The sequence below is a fragment of the Hermetia illucens genome, chromosome 5, assembly GCF_905115235.1.
Source record: "Hermetia illucens chromosome 5, iHerIll2.2.curated.20191125, whole genome shotgun sequence".
Lineage (NCBI taxonomy): Eukaryota > Metazoa > Arthropoda > Insecta > Diptera > Stratiomyidae > Hermetia > Hermetia illucens.
In genome coordinates, this window is record NC_051853.1 from 106,533,371 (window position 1) to 106,553,449 (window position 20,079).

The 20,079-nt window shown below is 41.6% G+C and overlaps 1 protein-coding gene across 3 annotated transcripts in view; it reads right to left on the reverse strand.

Moving 5' to 3' along the window:
* Positions 1-20,079, reverse strand: part of LOC119656899 (acetylcholine receptor subunit alpha-like) — a 234,465-nt gene that overhangs the window by 61,800 nt on the left and 152,586 nt on the right. For 2 of the 3 annotated variants that reach the window (XM_038063582.1, XM_038063581.1), the window contains one exon: positions 13,029-13,309. In XM_038063582.1, coding sequence (XP_037919510.1) covers positions 13,029-13,083 — 55 coding nt within the window. In that variant the 5' untranslated portion in view covers positions 13,084-13,309. The remainder of the gene's footprint in view (positions 1-13,028; positions 13,310-20,079) is intronic. The other variant, XM_038063583.1, reaches the window with a different exon arrangement.

Sequence of the window (20,079 nt, forward strand, 5' to 3'; positions counted from 1 at the left end):
TACGCTTCCGATATTGGCCAGGGTGGCGTTAAGGCAGGAGAAAATTTCGAGTAGGATTCTTCCCCTTTTATTTGGTTCCGGACATTTCCATTCCATTGCCCAAGCGTTTAAGTCGCCAGCATTAATTTTGGGGTTGTGATCTTTGGTGTCCCTCGCTAGTCTATCTAGCATGTTGCAATATTCTGGTATTGTTATACTTAGAACGGTGTACCTGTAAATGTAGTTGTAGCTGGCGTAGTTGTAAATGTAAATGTCATCGAGCTAAACCCGGGATGCTTCATTGCTTGCCGCAAGCCCATACCGCAGCCTTTCCACTTATGTCTGTTTCCAAAATGCCTTGATGGAAGCGTTTGTATTGTTCGCAGACAATAGCAACATTGATTTCCTCTTCATACACTTTCTGTGCTATGCAATGATTTACATTCGACAGATTCTGATTTACGCAGGATATTTAAAGCGATCCTGTAGGCTGGACACCTGGTGCTACCCGTTGTGTGGTTGCAATCGCGATCTTTGATTTCCCTGCATAGAAGGCAGTGAGGGTTCTCGCTGCAGTCTTTCGCTAAATAATTTTCCCCTCCACATCTTCTATACCGTTTGGATCTATTGGTGGTGCTAGTGCAGTCCTTCGTCATATGTCCGAATCCGAGGCATTTGAAACACTTTTTTAGTGGAATGTGCTCACGTAGCCTGCACACGACCTAACCGATTCGGACTTTAGCCGCAGACAGTGCTTTTGTAGTCGAAGTTCGAAGTTTCCTGCACAGCCTCCAGTTTCAATTGGTGTTTGATCGTTGCACAAATTTCCTTCTTGGTGTGACCTCGTCAAGATTTTTGCACTCTATCGTAACCATTGGTAGACTTACGCAGACGGTCGCTTGTTCGCCGAGTGAAGCCTCGATATTATTTTGTTGGTCGTCGTGATTCTTCTTTTCCTTCGTTAGTTTGAACAGCAAATCTCCTTTTTGTGCTCGCCTAATTTGTGTTACATTGTCGCTATGGTCCTTCAGCGTGGGATCTGACAGAACCCGTCATAAAATATCAGCATAAGACATACCCTCTTTTGCTATTATTACCAACGCTTTTTGTCGGTTTCGTTCCTTGATTTAACCAAAGACCAGCATGGGCTCGAATCCCTTTTCCCCCAGGATTGACCGACATTTTGGCAGTGATTCTTTCTTGTTTTTCTTTTCCACCTGCTGGTGTACGGTTGAATCGTCAACGGGTTCTCTGATGCACTTTTGTGTTGTGTGCCTTGGCTGTGGAACGATCTTCGAAAGTTGGGTTTCGGCCAGATCCTTTTTGGGGATGTTTGATTTATTCTATATGCCGTTGTCTCCTTTAGCACTGCTACGCAACCATTGCCGAGTTACTCGGGGGCTTCGTTATAAGAAGCCCATATGGCCTGCATCTGATTTGTGTGTGTTGTCCGTTTGACACACTTGATTCACTTGGAAATAGCTAAACCAATTGTCATGAAATTTAGTGAGAACATGTAGTGAAAATGTGTAGTCGCGCCAGTTTCTGTTGAGCTTACATACATGTGTAAGGAGTCTGTAAATTTTTGTTTTTCATAGAATATGATCTTATGTGGTATCAAATGAAAGGGCTCAGTTAGTAGCTTTCTAAACTTATGATATTTTTGATATAGGTTGAAACATAGGGGAGTGGGGGCTCAAAATGTGTGCCCCAAAAAGTATAACAGCTCTCGTTCTCAGAAGTTATCCAAACGAAAAATCTGAAAAAACACAATGGTGCATTCACACGAAATTCAGGCCTCAAAATACCTCCCATTCCGATATCTGCTTAAATAAAGTTGATAATAGTATATTACCAAATTTTGTAAATTTCCCCTAATTTAGCCCCTTGTAAAATTTGGCATGGTTATAAGTAACAATATAATGGATAATCTTGGATTGAGAAAAATCTAACTATTATTAAGAAAGTTATAGAAGGTTGAAGTTATGTATTTTACGCAATCTAAGACGTGTATGATGTCACCGTCACATAAGGTGGACAAATATGAACGACGGAGTTGTAGTTTGGAAAAACATATGTATATCAAGGAATATTTTAAATTGGAGGGATACGAGAATGGAAAAACGTAAATGGGGTGGGGTGGGGTGGGGGTATTTCTCAAACAAGATGAGCACAAATACCTGAAACGTTCAGCTTCCGGTATTTCGACTTGTTAACGTATGAAGCACTTCTTTCAAACTTCACATACCTCTCCCTGTATGAGTGGAATTTATAGTTGTCATATGTCCACCAAATTGCGTTTCGATGGATTTAGGCATTTTCGAGAAATCTAAGTGTGACAGACACAAAACCTTAAAAATTGCAATGTGCTCTCAAATTTAAAGATACAATACTGCGCTTAGAATGACAATTAACAACAATGTCATTATATTATGTTTACTTTTTTACATGAAGATGCAGAAAAGTGCAGAATATCCTTCCAATTATATAGTATGTAATACTCGAGACGATGCTATGATGCCAACGATGTAAAAGTGACGGGTAATACTCGTATTCTTCGACCAAGCACCCAACAAGTAGAACCCAACGCATTTTCATTTGTCTGTTCTCCCTAGTTTGTGAAAATCACATTTTCACGACTTTTTCGTTGCCTAAGGCTCGTACATGACGTGTTGTGATAATTATTTCGAGCACAACATATTATCACCTCTTTCGTACGAGCAACATCTTTAACACTTCTGCAGCAATAAATGGCCATTCTTGAGGTAAACGGAAAATCGTGCTTTTACTTCATTGAACATTTGCAGTGTCACACAGTTGAGTGCAACTCAAGCATAATTTGAACACAAGATTGAAGTCAGCCTAGACGAATGTAAGGTAATTTTGCTTATGTACAATAACATGAATAACGAAATGCCAAGTTTAAAACTTGGGGAGATCTTACGTTAAGTTGACAACCTCAATCTGGACAAAGTGAACATACATAATGTATATCCTTGACTTTACCTTCCACACTGACAATCACTGCAGCAAATGGAAATCAGTTTAGGACATTTGCTGGTATCTGGGCGACCATTCGCTCGTGCCCTGAGAACCGTTTTCAGCTAGAGTAAATATACGTTGCTATGTACTTCTCATAATAGGACAATATACTTATGATATCTCAACCTGAATCACTGCATCACGTATGTGTAGCTACCATCAATCGTTACAAATTCAACTTCGTACATTCTCCATTAGATTCGTCCAGATCCTTTCCGCAAGTATCCACTCCTCCTTTATTGATAGCAATAAATCCCCTTGAAATTTCATGCAGTACTGAAATTAGGTTCGCTTGTCATCCACTGGAGGAAGTGAGTGCTAATGCTGTGCGGAAAGGGTTGCATCACGTAGCAGATAAGGGACAGGCTGACGATTTTTTGTGCTATGAAGAAGAAAAGTGTTTCGTCGCATGGGAAAACTTCGGCCCTACCTTAATTTAGTAAATTTGATTGATTAAATATACTGTTAGTGTTTTGCGTGTTTATTTTGATTAGGATCAACTTAGCTCAGAGGCTTCCCTGTTGAATCAGATGAGAAACCTAAAATTAGGCAGGACCGCGTTTTCAACTAGTTCTGTCTCAGAAAAAAGGAATTCTGCCAAGATTGAGCTACTTTTCTCGGTCAAACAAATGCCATGGAAATCAGGAAAAAAATCCACATGAAAGCGTGAAAATCAAAAACCAAAACAAGAACTACATTTTGATCTTGACGATCCAACCCTGAGTGAAGAGACAATTCTCAGTTCATCGACAGAGAACCTGAGTCTAGGCTCATATTTTCCACATTTTCAATTGGGACCTTAGTCTTCAAGGCATGAGTCAAAGCACGCCCCCTTCGATCAATACTCCTAGACTCTGATCGGCATCACTTGAGACTGAAGCCTTGCCTACGAGCTCGCGTTTCCCAGCATACTGCCTAAGATCAAACTTATTTCGAAGCCTTCGACCTAACCACAACCTTGGGAGTATAGCAATGTCGAAGTGAATGTATCTCCCGGGGCATCTACTGTTACGGGTAAACCGAAACGTTAAAGCGAATGGCAGCTGACAACGGTCAGGTTTCCATTTCAAGCCAAGGCGGAGGCGACGTATGGATCGTGTACGATGGCATCCATCTATCATGTTACGACAGTGAAGCCCATGGTGTTTTACGTAGGCACCTGTCATGGACGACCTACGGTCCTCTTAAGATACGGATTGATTTTGTGACCACAATCAGAGCCCCGCTGAGACAAGCAACAACGGTACCAGTCTATACCAAGTGCATGGCTTAGCATTCGTACTGGTGGATGCAAGAATTACCTAAATCTCTACCGAACTATGGAGTACAGCACCCGTGTTGATACGCAATACCACGTCGAAGCCCGAAGGTCTCTTCTCGCTTGAGCATAACCACAACCACCATGAAACTCCCACTAGGTGGGCCAACCGCAAATAACCGAGCTGTTCTCACATACAACAGGAGTTCTCCCGAAGTATGTGAGTCCAGGGGCTTTCCCGGTTCCCATAGTACCAGTATACCCCTGGTAAGGTTTCGTGACCAATTTGCCACTTCAGATGAGTCCCCGTGCAGACTCGGGTCTGATCGCCCTGATTAGGCCTTTGGAGCATTCGCCTACTGAATCACGGCCGGCAAACCAAAGTGATTACAGCGTCTCCCGGTGCCACCACTATGGAGGTTCTCCTCGGCCACTTGGTTTTGGTTTGGTCGATAGGGTTGCCGCCCCATTTTCCTCGCCGCCACCTCTGAGTACCATCATGTTACGACAGTGAGGAGTGTGAACAGCTTAAAAAGAAACTCGTCTTAGCTATAAGGTCTGAATCATCGCAGATGAAATGTTACGGGTAGACTTTGCCGATGAAAGTACGAGCTACTACCTTAGGCAGTACTATTTCTCCTTCAACAATTTGGAGAAGGGTGCGCAACGAATATTACAGTAGTTCACTTAACTGCCATCATTCAATAAGTACTCCCTCCGGCTTCCGTTGACGACCATAATATTGCTGATAAGGGCATAATATGGTGCCTAAAACAAGCTGGAAGTGATGGATGCTACTAGGCTGCAGACCAGGAGAAAGAGCTAAGATTCAACAATCTTTTGACCCTGAGGAATCCTGCCGTGGTAAGCGGATGTTAAATTGGTTCTATAGATAAAAATCTGGGGCTCACTTGACATCATGTCTGCCCTAGTAATGACGAAAATAGACGTATTGTATTCATATATATATAATATATATACCACATATGATTGGTATATGGTTATATTCAACTAGAGTGACGTGAAGTTAATTTGAAGATCATCTCAACCTATCGGATCAACCTAACTTTTTTTCTACCAAAAAGACTGGAACGACTAGTAAATCAATCCATAAGGGATATTTACATGCCGAAATGACCTTTTCATTGATGCAAGTACATCTACCCGAAGGACAAATCCATGGAGATAGGACTCTACGAGATTAGGAGCTGCCAAGGGGGGGGGGGGGGTATAATGGATACCTTACTATGATTCCTGGAAAATACAAATATCATCGTATAAGGGTTTGCGGACGACTAATTTGTAATAATTTGTAGCAAAGTACGTAACCGGCTCACCATATCAAGTTAAGTAGTGTGGAACAATCCCCAGTTTCCGGCGGAAGCTAGCCAGCTGAAATAAACATTCTTGATGTAAATGCAGGGGGTTCGAACCCCATTGGCAATGAACAGGCTAACAGAATAGCCAAAGGTTTGGCTCCGAAACGATGGGACTGAAGCCAGCATCTGGCGTCAAGCCGTCCACTGTTCGGTCGATAGATTGGTGATTTTAGTCTCCTCATATAACTGTCCTAAATGGTGGGTGACCGCAGGTAGAGAAAGTAAAACTGGTCATAAATCAACTATGTGGCTACAATTGGCCCTTGATATAGGCTCGTCATAATTCCGAAGGAAATTTTAGCATGAAAAGGAAATGGAATTTCTCATCATTTTTCGGATTGCCGATTATAGCTTGTCAATTGGAAAATCACAGAAAACCCCTCAGGAAAATTTATCTTGACAACTCAGCGAGTAGGTGGAGTCTTCTTAATAATATTCACTATTAATCTATTACATGTTTACCACACTAAGATAGTGAAACCCATGAGTTGGGGATTAAGAATTCACTCTAAGTATTCTCTGCTTGTCGTGAAAGGCGACGAAAAGGCAAAAAAATCTGTGAACTACCAACCAGAAGATTTCGGTTCTTGCGATTGAAAGAGATGAGAGTGGACCTATCGGTAAGGACCTTTTCCGGGTTGGTTTTTTGAAATGTACGCTTATCGACAACAGTATCGAGAGCCTCCAGAACGCTAACTCTGCACCCATAAGGGGCTAAGGAAGGTTAGATGGTAGGTCTTTGGAGAGTACTCTTCTCCCTCTTGCAGCACTCTGCTATTGTGCTACAGAAAATGTGCCGCAAGGAATCGTGAATCTGGTGTTGGATTAATGGATTGATGCTTACGGCAACGGCAAGGCAAGGCAATTCAGCTCCTAATAAAATTTGTCTTTTCTATGGTGTTCTTCTGGCCGTCGGTTATATCCCGAAGGTGTACCATAAGATCTGGGTGACGGAATCGTGGGAGGGGGTCGATGAACGTAAAGGATGGTGGGTTCTATTGTTCACTGCGAGCATTATTTCATTATTCTAGGATCCCAGGATGAACTTAAAATTATAGTAATACACTATTATTAATTTTGTTTGAACAAACATCGGTATGGAGGGTGTTTCGAAGACTGGGCATGGTGTAGTGGCAGATTCTCGATTTTTTTTTCAGATCTTTCGCTTGAGCGGGTTCTGAAAATTTGTTCGTGGAAGAAATGACCACTTTCCACTTTCCATTTTTCCATTTTTCATTAACGCACAGCAACCAGTAAGTACCCAGTCTAGTCCTACTTTAATAAGGAACTCCAGACATCCCGGTTTTGCGCCGAAATCCACCAATTCGATATCCCTAAAAGTTGTCCGGCGTACTGGCCTACGCCATCGTTCCATCTCAGGCTGGGTCTGTCTCGTCTTCTTTATTTCAATCCGCCCCACCTTTGCATTAATTATCAGAACTGATATCAGCTTTGGAAAATACTAATCAAGACATTTCATTTGATATCCTACATGACTATACCTGGTGAAAAAAAATCTACCATTCAGTACAACCGTTTCTGAGAAAAGTGCATGACAGACAGATAGACAAAAAGACGGACAGTCAGACAGATATTATCCAGCGGTGGCAAAACTGATGACTTTTGCACTCAAGTGAAAAACTCACTTGGGGAGAATGCCGCAGTGCGTGCCCAAAAACATGAGATCTATATACAATGTAAGGATCTCGATGAAGTAACATCGAAAGAAGAAATTTGTACTGCTCTGAAGGAGCAATTCAAGTTGAAAGAACTCACCGAGGAGTCAGTTGTGGGCTCGCGAAAAGCCTATGGTGGTACTCAAACGGCCACAATACGAGTACCAGCGGAGGCAGCACAGATGTTGTTGGCTGCCGGAAGGGTTCGGATTGGATGGGTTGTCTGCCGACACTTGCGGAGGAAAAAACGGAAGCGGTCCTCATCACTAAGCGCCGGAAGAGAAATTATGCCTGTATTAGAATTGGGAATCATATCATCACTTCCAAGCCGACCATCAAATACTTAGGAGTGGTGATAGACAGGAAGCTTAGCTATAAGCAACATGTGCGGTATGTTTGCGACAAATCATCCACTGCAAGTATGCAAGTATACTTCTAGGTTGCTTATAGCCAGGGTGGTGACCTCGATCATGCTCTATGCAACCCCAGTTTGGAGGGAGGCGTTGTGGATGTCAGGGAACGCTACCAAACTAAGTTCAGTCTACAGGAGGACAGCCCTGAGGGTATGCTCTGCCTTCAGGACTGTGTCAGATGATGCAGCATTCGTCATCTCTGGAATGATACCGATTGACATCTTGGCAGATGAGATGGCGAACATATACAATGCAAAGCCAACCTCTTCCTCATCGCGGACGAAGAAGAGTGAAAGGGAGATATCCATAAATAGATGGCAAGAGCGGTGGGAACGCTCGCGAAAGGGCCGGTGGACGCACAGGCTCATTCCTGCCATCAAGGAGTGGTTGGAGAGACGACACGGTGAGATTAATTATAATCTCACCCAGTTTCTCACGGGGCACGGAGGATATCTCCAATACCTTCACAGGTTTAAATTGGAGACCTCACCCGATTGTTCAAATTGCAATGGAGTCCCAGAGGACCCAGAGCATGTATTCTTCCACTGTCCGAGATTTGTGGAAGAAAGGAGGAATCTAGAGGAGACTCTAGGGGAGGTGCTAGTACCAGAAAATCTGGTGCCGAAAATGCTAGCACATCAAGAGAATTGGGATGCGGTAAACTCCATGATCGCATCTATCCAAAATAAACTGCGAAAAGCAGAGGAGAGGAGAAAAACGCGGTCACGTGCGCCGCGTATAGAAGCAAGGTGACAAAGCTAGAGTGAGCTGACTCCGCCCCGTGATGTAATACCTTATGGTGGTTCCGCGGAGCAGGGAGGGAGTCGGGGGTGGTTTTAGTGGGTAAAAATCCCACACGCTGGTGTGTCCAGACCAGTGTCTTTTTGAAGATTTCCACCTCCTGAACAAAAAAAAAAAAAAGTCAGACAGATATTAACAGTGATCGTTGACATTTAATTAGAGAATTTATTAATTGAAAATGATAATAAATAGGCAAGAGGCAGTGACAGTGTTGTGTGGTCAATTGGGCATTTACCATACATCATAACGTAAACAATTAAGGAAATTTAAACAAATCATTGAGAAAAGTAGTGTGTGTAGTTTGAGGGCTAGTAACCGGTCTTGGGAATGTCTAGGACGGCAGTTCGATTCAAGGCGTCAGCGGGAACTAGACGAGTTTTTTTTCGGAGAGTGATTTTTTCAACATATTATTTATTATTTTTTTTAACTCACTATTATTTATTTAACTTATTATTGGTCGGATCACAGATTTGTTTTAAGTGATTGTCTGTAGAGGTGATGCTTTAGTATGAAATGTGACATATGTATGTCGATTAGCACTGGAGAATCGTCTTTACAAAATTCCTGCGTAGACGACGCCCTTACAGGAGTAGTTGTGAATACCAGGGCGGATGCATTCACACAGCTAAGAACGAAAATCTGTGAACTCATGGAGTTTGCAAACCCCCGTCATAATATACGCGGAGTAATTAAGGAGAAATGGAGAAATTAAGGACTATGACGGCTACTTATATCAAAGTGAGAGAACAGTTGGAAGCACAATCGGAATTGGGTCCAACGGTTTGGAAAATTTGTTGAATAGTTACTGCAAGTTTTCGAATATTCCGTTAACCTAAGTTTTTTTGGCTTAAATATGTATCGTCCAAATAAGTCTTCCCTTTAGGTGGATTCCTAGGTATTTCAGTTCCTTAGACTGAGGAATCGGTATGCCGTTAAGTTTAACAGGGAGATATGTTCGTTGCGTCAATATGTAGGTGGCATGATTACATTTTATTTCACTGAATTTGATACTCCAATGGGCCAACCTTAACTTAATTTTTTCATCTGGTTCTCTAAGTATTGAGAAGCAACACTGAGGTTGGAATCTGTGCAGAGTATCGCCACACCGTAGGCAAGGGTAAAGGTAATTCCATTTTTGTGAACCGTCTTCGCAAAATCGTTGAAATAACCGTGAATCAAGCAGAACGTTATTCAAAGAGAAACATCGTGAGAAGTATCGCCCTTTTTACATTGCAATTCTGCATCTAGAGAAAGCGTTTGACTGTGTCACACGAACTCATCTGGGATGTTCTACGACAACATTTAGTGCCAGAAGAACTCGTGTGACAAGTTAAATTGCTCTACTACGATCCGAAAAGTAAAGTTCGAAGTGAGGTGGGTGTATCAAAACCGTTTCGCGTCTCTGTTGGTGTTCATCAAGGTAGCGCCAACTCACCACTCCTCTTTGTCCTTGTTATGGACACTGCCACACGGGACATCCAACGTCCAGCGTCCTACACTCTGCTTTATGCAAATGATGTTTGCCTGGCGTCTTATTCCTAAAATGATCTCGAGTAAAATATCTAAAAATGGAATGATCGTCTCATGCAACGGTCTGAGATTGAATTTAAAAAAAACTGAATTTTTGACTAACGATCCCCATGAAACAAGCACAATCACTATCAGTGGCCCAGAACTGAGCGATTTAAATATCTCGGGTCAATGCTATTAGCTAATGGAGAACTGCGTTATGAAATTGTTATACGCATTAATGCAACCTGGATGAAGTAACGTTCCACAACTGTTGCTCTCTATGGTTCTGAGTGTTGGTCGACTATAAAAGACAATGAACGGCGTCTTGCGGTAATGGAAGTGAAGATGTTGCGTTGGACTACTGGCGTGAGTTGCTTTGATCATATCCGAAATGGGGATCACATCCGAAATGCGACCGATATAGGATTGCACCGATCGTGGAAAAATTTCGAGAGAGACGTCTTCGATGGTATGCCACTTTCACATTCGCGCTAACGAGAATTCACTTGTGAAGATTGGTTTGATCATCGGAGTCGATTATGAGCGACCAAAAGGTGGCAACAACGGTAGCTTGATAAGCTAGATGGGGATTTGAAAGTCTCGCGATTGCATCCAGATCAGGCTTTTGATAAAATCAAATGGCGAAACCGACCACGACGAGCCGACCCCACTTGTGAATGGGACAGAAGCAGAAAAAAGAATTGTGAGAAAGTCTGTAATATATATCAAATTAAAACATAGGGCCGAGGACACAACCTTAAAGTAACGCCGTCCAACACTATTTTTGCAACTTTCTGTTTAATAACAAACATCCTGCGGGGAGATACGACTCGGGATTTTATGATCATTCGTACCTATTTAGCGATTCTTTAGAAGAGGCTTTTGTGCCAGACCTAGTGTCTGTGGAATTTCCAAGAATACGGTCGACCAGTACTTTCTATCTTCCTAAGTACGCCTTATTTTAGAGGCTAACCAATGAACTTGAAGTGTTTAGCAAAGATCGAATCCTTCTCCATATCACTTCAAGCTCAGCTTGACCGCTCTCCAAAGGGAGTAATTAGTAGTTAGAAAAGGCATTAGATGTCTTTAAATCCTTTTGTTTTTCCTTTTTCAATGGTTCCCGTAGCTCTTTCCATGCTGTTAATAGATTTTTTTTCGAATTTAGTGTTTTTGATGGTTGAGACTCACGCCCCAGTTCTGCTTGCCTTTTTATAAGCTTGTCCATTATTTTGAACAGTTTGTAGGGTCTAAGCTTGGACACCAGCAGCAGCTGATTTTAACGAAATGCACCCTGCCGGTTTCAAGGCTTTATTCAAGGAAACATTTGTTTGGAATTGCGATGTGACGCGTTTAGTTGGTTTCTTCTTTTATTATTTGTTATAGAAAAGGCGCTAAGTTGGCTGTAGGCTGCGAACAAGTCGGATTCACAGTTCGTCGAAATGGCATCCAGAAGGGTTTTGCCCCTAGGCGAAATAAATTTCGAACTCAGTTCGTGTGCAAAGAATCTTTTTCCAAACGTATTGAAAAAGCTTACAAATTGCCCCGTAGGGCAGTACAGAAGTTGTGATGGGATCACCAAATACTGCTGCACATATAGTTATGGATTGCATATTTTTTTAGTGAAATGCTCAATAAAATAGTGCTTTATACGGTTTTTAATGAGAACTTGAGATCCTCTTGCATCCTTAGGTACTAACATCCTGATGTGCGTTTTTCGCTTCCGCCACCACCTTCGATCTTATCGTCACATTGTAATTTACCATCATAAAGTGAATGCATCTCTTCTGCCAAGTTCTTAATCGATACTATTCCAGCAGGAACGAATTCTGCTCCATTTGATGCATTCACCGCTGTTATGGGGCTTGTCTAACATATCTCCATCAAGGCTTGTTCTTCTATCGTTTTCACAGACCAAGTTGAAGTTCTTCTCAATTCTACGACTCCATAATTAGTTTAAAAAGGATTGCTTGGTGATCCTAGTTGGTAAAAATATATGTTGTATGCCAATTAAGGGCACTGGCCTATACTGAAGATATCGACATCATGGGAAGAACCATCCGAGACGTACAAACTGCCTTCATCCAGATCGAGCAGGCGGCGCGAGATCTTTGGCTGCACATCAATTAAGGCAAGACAAAATATATGGTGGCAACGTCAGCACCGAAAACGAACCAGCCAACAATATCAAACCGTACTGGTCAAACGGGAAGAATAAAAATAGCAGAATACAACTTTGAGACCGTTGATCCGGCTCAATAGGTTACGGTGGGCGGGTCACTTAATCCATATGGATGAGGATGATCCAGCCCGGAAAGTTCATAAGAGCAATATCTATGGTAGAAAAATAAAGACGAGGCAGACCCTGCCTAAGATGGAGCGATGGCGTAGGTCTGGACACCAGACAGCTTTTAGGGATATCGAATTGGTGGACCTCGGCGAAAAACCGGGATGTCTGGAGTTCCTTATTAAGGCAGGCCTAGACCGGATACCGGTTGCTGCGCCGTTGATGATGATGATAATATTTGTCTCGCTGCTGTGAGCCACTGGGATTCGAACCCTAGGCAGCGACATTCAGGGGCTGATGCTCTACCCCCTCAACCATCGTGCGGTTAGAGTGTCACTCCAGTTTTCGAGTGTGTTAAAGTCTAGATAAATCTAATTACTTATTATGAGTAACTATGAATCAACGACCAAAAACATGTTTTTATTAGCGGACTATGCAATTATGTATGGTGAATCCACAGTGATAGTGCGTACTATTCGAAGAAGAGCATGTATTTGGGAATACTTGAAAGAATTCCGATTATAGAAGTCTCGGTGTATATAATAAGAAGTTCAGGAATTTCAATCAATGTCCCCAGTTTCGAATTCTTAGAATTTTATCTAACTCAGTAGCTAACAATAACCCAACTGCGTATGAAAGCCTTAACATTCACGCAACAATATGAATTTCTACGTAGGTACTTACTTTTCGAATTTGATAAGACGTGGACTGCAGCTATAACGACCCAAAGCCACTTCATCTCATTTCACTATCTGTGGCAAAATTCTTTCTTGGCAATATCACGTTTGTTTCTCCATACATACAATAAACAAATTTGCATTCACTATGATCTCTTGCGACGACCAGTCAAAATCGTGTTCCTCACGTTCAACGCTAGGTTTTTCGATGTAGTTTCCATAAATTCTAATTTATCTGCTCATTTCGTTGTTGAGTTCTTTCAATATTAAAATGGTGGTTAATTCTGCCTGAAAGGAAGAAGAAAAAAAGTTCTTTAAAATATAATCTAAGAAAAGGTTCCATTAATTTCTTCATTTTATTTGGACTTGGTCAAGTAAACCGGTAAAGGAAGAAGTCAGGAAAATATGTAAAATGAAAGCATTCACCTGGACCCGTAATAATGTATTCACTAGGCCTTGATTGGGTTATGCGTTCGGAATATTGCCGTGGATGAAGACTGATCTGGAAAATGTCCACCGGCGGATACGGACTACTATGTCCAAATTCGGGCGGATAAACGTGCCTTGTGACTTCGGAGGCAGAGAGGAAGTTCATGGCAGCACAATATCACCGCCAATTCGACTCACTACACTCTTAGTTTTACAGCAAGGAGTAGGCGGGTCCTTTGCATACGGTTGATTGTAAAGTATATTGTGGGCTTATTCCCCTTGACTTGAAGGATCATTCAATCCTCTGAGTGCGTTGAAATCAATCAGACGAAGGCAATGCATTGCAAACAAGTGAATTGCCTTTAACATATATTTGTCAGAAAAGAACAAAAAGCTGAGTAACGGTTTCGCCCAGGACAGAGGTAACTCATCAGACGCTGCCTTACTTCTGCCCTGGAAGCAGCGAATTTTGTTCAAGTGAACTCCGTCATAAATCCAGACCCAAATGAGGCCTAAGTAAATTTTGTTGAGGATGCTGAGAATTCTGAGTCCGCACCAACTTAGTGACGGACCGGATCACTTGAGAAGCAACTTACTTCCTCTTTTGTAGTCCAAGGACTCCTATTTTTTAAGTTAAACCCAAGTTATCAGAAAAGAACATTAGGCTATCACACGGAAGGACGCGGTTCCAATTTCGCTGGCCGCAGTGGGAATTTTATTGTGACGTGAAGTCGGATACCAAACAACTCAGCTGTAAATGAGTGCCTGAAGAAGGAAATGAATTATAAGACACTGGCTCGGATAATCAAAGAAATTTAGCATCCCGCGAGGATGATTGTATTATAGTTATAATAATATTGTCAGCTACAGATGTTGTACCTAAATTCCTTGCGACTTCCTTTGATGTTTCAGGACTACCACAATCTGATTCAAACCGCGCAGAAATACACAATTCTGCAAACGTGCTCGATATTGCAGGGAGCTCTCCACGGAGTGTACCGCCGACCACCACCACCAGAGTCCTTATATATTTTTAAGGTTTTGTGTTTAGTTAGTGTTTTGTGTTTTGTGTAAACACAAAACCTTATTAAAATCGGTTTACTGTCTGTCTGTCTGTCTGTTCGCCACACGCATTTTTCTCGGAGACGGTTATAGCGATTGACACCAAATTTGGTAGAAAGGTGGGAACTCTGAACGCTCACGCATATAGTGAGTTACATCCTTTTAGGACGAATTTAAGGGGAGGTCCCCATACATGCAAAAGGGGGGTGTAAATTTTTTTTTCATCAAATATAGTCATGTGGGGTATCAAATTAAAGGTCTCGGTTAGTACTTTTCGAAGCCAGTCTTAGTTTTGACCTTTATTGAAAAGGTGGGGAGTGCGGAGGGTTGAAAGTGGTCATTTTTTTAACGAACCCATTCTCAGAAACTACCCAACCGAGAAATCTGAAAAAAATCAGGGTGCTGCCACTATATGGTCCGTAGGCTCCGAAATACTCTCCATACCGATAGCTGTTCAAATAAAGTTAATAATAGTACATTACTATAATTTTTAGTAATTGGCAGGGAAACCCCCCTTAAGTTCACCCTACAATCACAGAATTTTGCAGCAATGTAGGTATAGAGCGTGATCCTACCAAATTTGGTGAAAATCACACTATTACTAATAAAGTTATACTAGGTCAAAACTGTCGCTCTTCTGCAAATTCAAGACTATGAATGTCAATATCACTTGAAAGTGGCTATTTTCACATAATATATGCATATTTTACGTGCTATATGCTAATGGGACAAATGTACACTCAAATCTCTTTATGAAAGAAATACACGAAACCTTTCATACCTGAAGCGTCTAGCTTCCGGTTTCCCGACTTGTTTATATATTTTTGTATGTTAAAGGTCAGTATATACGGTGTTAAGAAGATTATACACAAGAGTAGCTACTCAAGCGGCAAATGAGCACGGAATCTCATTGTGCACGTTTCGGATAGGGACGAGATAGGTAAATTGTATTGTTGTATTGTTTTCTTCATCTTATCTCAGCAAGAAACGGATGCGTCCAAAAGAATGATCTTGGATGCATCTACTTATATCCTTCTCAATTCCTAGAAGAACAACAAGTATCTATTGAAGGAGAATACTGCGCGTGTTTGCTTCGACCTGGCTTCCCACAAAGTAATTTTGAAGCATCATGCATTACCATGAAGACCCATTACCATTAGTCCGAAATGAATCTTTAAGGAAGCTCTGCCTTTGGTTCTTACTGGGATGTGGCAAGCCATAAACAGCTATATAATGTTTGTTGTTATGACTGCTGCTCGCAATCATGTGAGGGCACCCCAACGCAATGCACTACATACACGGCACTATAAGAGGCCCTTATGCATGGAAATATGGTCGCCGAACTCCCGTCAGTTTCGAAGATGTGCAAGACTTTTCCGTTTCCATAAAATTTCTCAGAATATGCTGAGAGTTCAGTCTGCTGTGTATAGTTTTTTTTTTATTGGTATGTATAATCGTTAATCGTTGAAAATAAATCAAAATGTAACAGATTATGTGAAGGTTGACGCTCCCTAGCCAGTACAAATACGGACACTTCGGAAGCCATAACTTCAAAATTATTTCGAATTTTGGTTAGAAATTTTCAGTGTCTGTTATATAAAGGGTTGCCAAATCTTAGTTTCCTTAACCGATTACAGATAGCTCCTCCATTAAATGAGACGTTTGGATTGGTATTTTGTAAAACTCGCTTGCTGGTGAGAGTACTTAAAAGGCAGGAAGTTAATGAGGGCTAAGAAATGGAAGTGAAAAATTCAAGTATATACATATGTGCAATTTCGATTATCATAAATGTGTAATTACTTTACTCTTAAACGATTCAGCTTATGAAGGATTAGATGATGCATCAAGGAATAGTGTCAACGGTATTTGAGGCGTCATCTTACATACCTAAAATCTGTTCTCCAAAGATTTGCTATTTAATAAACTAAAACCACAAAACAACTTTGTACCTAAAGTGCCCAGTTCGCGGTTTCCGACTCTTGTATACACATGTATGTGCAGCTCCTAAATTTCCCAATCGACCCTTGAAAAACCTCATAACATTTTTCCGTAACATTATGGTTTAGACGCATACCACGCAAAAATTCTAATTCTGTATATATATATACATAACGAAAATGTAGTATATATATGCATACATAAATGTAATATTCGCTTTCTTCTGCCTATAACGTTGAAAGATGTGGAATAAAAATCGATTTTATATATCTGGACACTTTCCGGAGCACCTTCTTATCCTTCAGCTATGTTTAGAGTTTCAGATTAAAGTTGGCAGCTTGAATGTAGTAAACGAAAACTACAACGGGGTGCAAAGTAGCCCACCTTCTTTTAGAAAAATCGGAGCAATTCTTCACTCGCTTAGCTTTGAAATTCAAGCGTAGGGTTATGTTCGTACATTCTTCTGCTTAGATCTACAGCATGCACATATCGAAATTGGATTCTGGGATACATGAGGGTTGAACCCTTGGCATGCGAAACATTCACGATGTATTCATAAATGCCTGATAATTAAAGAGAAAAGGAAGTTTCGATTTAGATCGAAGATGTTCTCCGTAAATCGGCTTCCTTTTTTGAGATGAGGGCATATTGTAGTCAGCATCATATTTTCATACGAAGTCCCACGGCTATATCCTAGATTTAATGGTACTCCATGCATACATAAACACACTTTGAGGATACAAATGGATTGTCATTCGATCGATTCGTATAGAGCATTGAATTTCCAATAAAAATCTTTAGAATTTTGAAAATTGGCTAGTTATTCCTTGAGTCTGGAGAAAAAGGGTTTGGATATTTGGCACAACAGGAAGAAAAGCCTTTGAAAAATGTTTTTTTTTTCTGGAAATGACAGAAAACATTCTTCAACTCAGATCCGTTTCCACAATGGAAAGTATATTTCAGCATATTAGAATAGATGGAGTGAATTTGCACCAGATAAAAGATAATATATAGCATAATTTTTGTTTGTTTGTTAGTATCTCGCAGTATCTAGTTCTTATTCGTGAACAACTCTTCATCTTTCTTACAAAATAGGATGTTACAATTACTACAAAAAGGAAATCTGGTCCCCAAAAAATATCGTCAAAAAACAACATAAAAAATATAAACATTTTTCTTTCGTTGCGACAGCTTAGTGTTCTAATCACTAAGCCATCCGGACATAAGACCATTAACTAAACTGGTCGCCCATCATTGGATAGTGCTACAAGCTGTTATAAAGTTGACTCTCTCTCCTAACCCCACACACCAATAACTGATTTTGCATTTGCCATTGCTTCAGTTAACTTGATCGAAGTTTGGAGATTTTGAATAACAATGATGACCACTTCCATATTCGTATTCATTATAGTAGAACAAAGGGCCCGAAGGTCTCTGTTCGCTTGAACCTAACCACAACCCGCATGGAAGTCCTACAAGGGGCAAATTGTATAACGAAGCTGAACATACATAAGACAAGAATTCTCCTGAGCCATGTGAATTCAGGGGCTATCCCGGTTCCCTCGAAACGAATACACCTCCGGTACGGTTTCGTGACCCAGACTCTGGGCGGGTCTGGGCGTAATAATGAGGCCTTTGGAGCATTCGCCTACTGCATCACGGCTAGCAAACCATAGTGAGTCCAGCATAACCCTTGTCTCCGGCCACTTGAGTGGGGAGTTAGTGCTTTCAATACTCCAGCCCACGTGTCATTTAACACTAGTTTTTAGTCATCTTTTTTATACTAATCAATCCATCAGTTTTTCATCAGTCCATTTTTGATGGATTGACTTATAGCAGACTGATGAAAAACTGATCGTGTAATATCAGCCTAACATGCGAGCTTGAAAGTTAAAAGGAAAAAGAAAATAACGACTCGACTGTGCGTGGAACCATAAAATTCCGGACTCTAGTGCCGCGATCAAGAGGGAAGATTCAAGGCAGATCGCATCCCCAATTGATACTTCTCCTACCTCAAACGTTCAAGAAGCGCGACCTTTTGGATTATCATCCTCCTCGCCAACGATTATTATTATTATTATCCTCAAACCAGCATCCTGGAGGATGTGATCTTCATGGGTTAGACAGGAGGAGGGGAAGGGTAGCCTTCAATACGGAGAATTATTTCATTTTCAATGAATGTAGTCGCGAGGCTTTCAAAGCTCCATAATAAAAACAATAATAAGAACTTCGCCATAGCCGGTCGCAAGCCCGGTAGTGAACGGAGAAGGGATAGATAGCTTCAGTTATATGCCACCGTAGCCTCTCAGAGAAGAGGTGAGGCAACTGCAGGTACTTTGTATATCAGTTACTGAGAAATCCACCTGACAGTCAGGTATAAAATGCACTGTCAAAAATGAAGGAAAAACTTAAGGTGCGGTACGGATAACCGTCGTCTGACTTGGTGATCGCGTCGGACTGTCGTAATAGAGAGCACTGCATCGATATCGCTAATCGTGGGGCGGTTCAATATCTAGACGCCACGATGACTAGGAGCATTGATCCGTCTGTTGCGGTTATTTCGTTACAATCTATGGGGACGACTTCAGCAGATTCACGTAGGTAACCAATGAAGTGGACTGGGGATATGAACCTCATTATCATCCACTCCTGCTATGAAATAACAATAGCGGGGGTAGTGCGCTTCTCGCGCTGCAGACAATAGTATCAGTACTCGCCGAAGCACTCTTCTGCACGGTCTGGCTGAAGGCTCTGCTGAGGTTCGGGACGAATTCCATAGAGAGTGCATACACTTTTCGAAAATGAACATCGACCAAGTATTCGCAGGTTTTAAGCATCTCCAGCACCACCCAGAACTCTATCTGAAGTCAATGAAGAGCTTGCATTTCGACTGTGTGCTGATATGTCGCGTCTGCAACTACAATCACTTGTGTATTGAACGTCGGCGTGACTCATTGCATTAGGATATTGTAAGACTGACTCAAATCAGCGCTGATGGTGCCAGCAAACGGGAGAAAAATAAAGTGCGGAGGGTTTACCGAAACTATACTATGCGCACGGTGAGGCACATCGCTGAAATTCTGGACAGTTACGTTGGAATGTAACGAATGCCAGGAACCAGCGGAGTTTTTTTGAGATCATTCAATGAATCTCTACAAAACGTCCAGTCAGTGAAGTTTTCTGTAACGAAAGCAAAAGAATTTGGACTTAGGGAGTTACTCGCCCAATATTGAGATTAATAACATTTTGTTTGTGGTGAATCGACCCGGTAATTGTGGAACAGGCAACTAGAGGCCAAAAGAATCTGTTTAGTTGCTATATCGATTATACCAAGGTTTTTGACAGCATCCCGCACACCTGGTAACCGATGCCCTACGACGTTTTTGGCGCCTGTCAGCGTGTTGTTCTGAGGGTACCAACAACTCAGAGCCCATTCGCATGCGGAAAGGCATCTTCCAGTCGGATTCGATGAGCCCTCTTTGCTTGTGTATGGCACTGAACTCCCTTTCATGGTTACTGAATAAAGCTAGGGTCATGAATTCGCAATAAATCATGCCCTACTTGCTAAGTGCGATCGGACATACTTGATGTACTCAGATGGCATCAAGTTGTATGCTGGTGCTGATGGT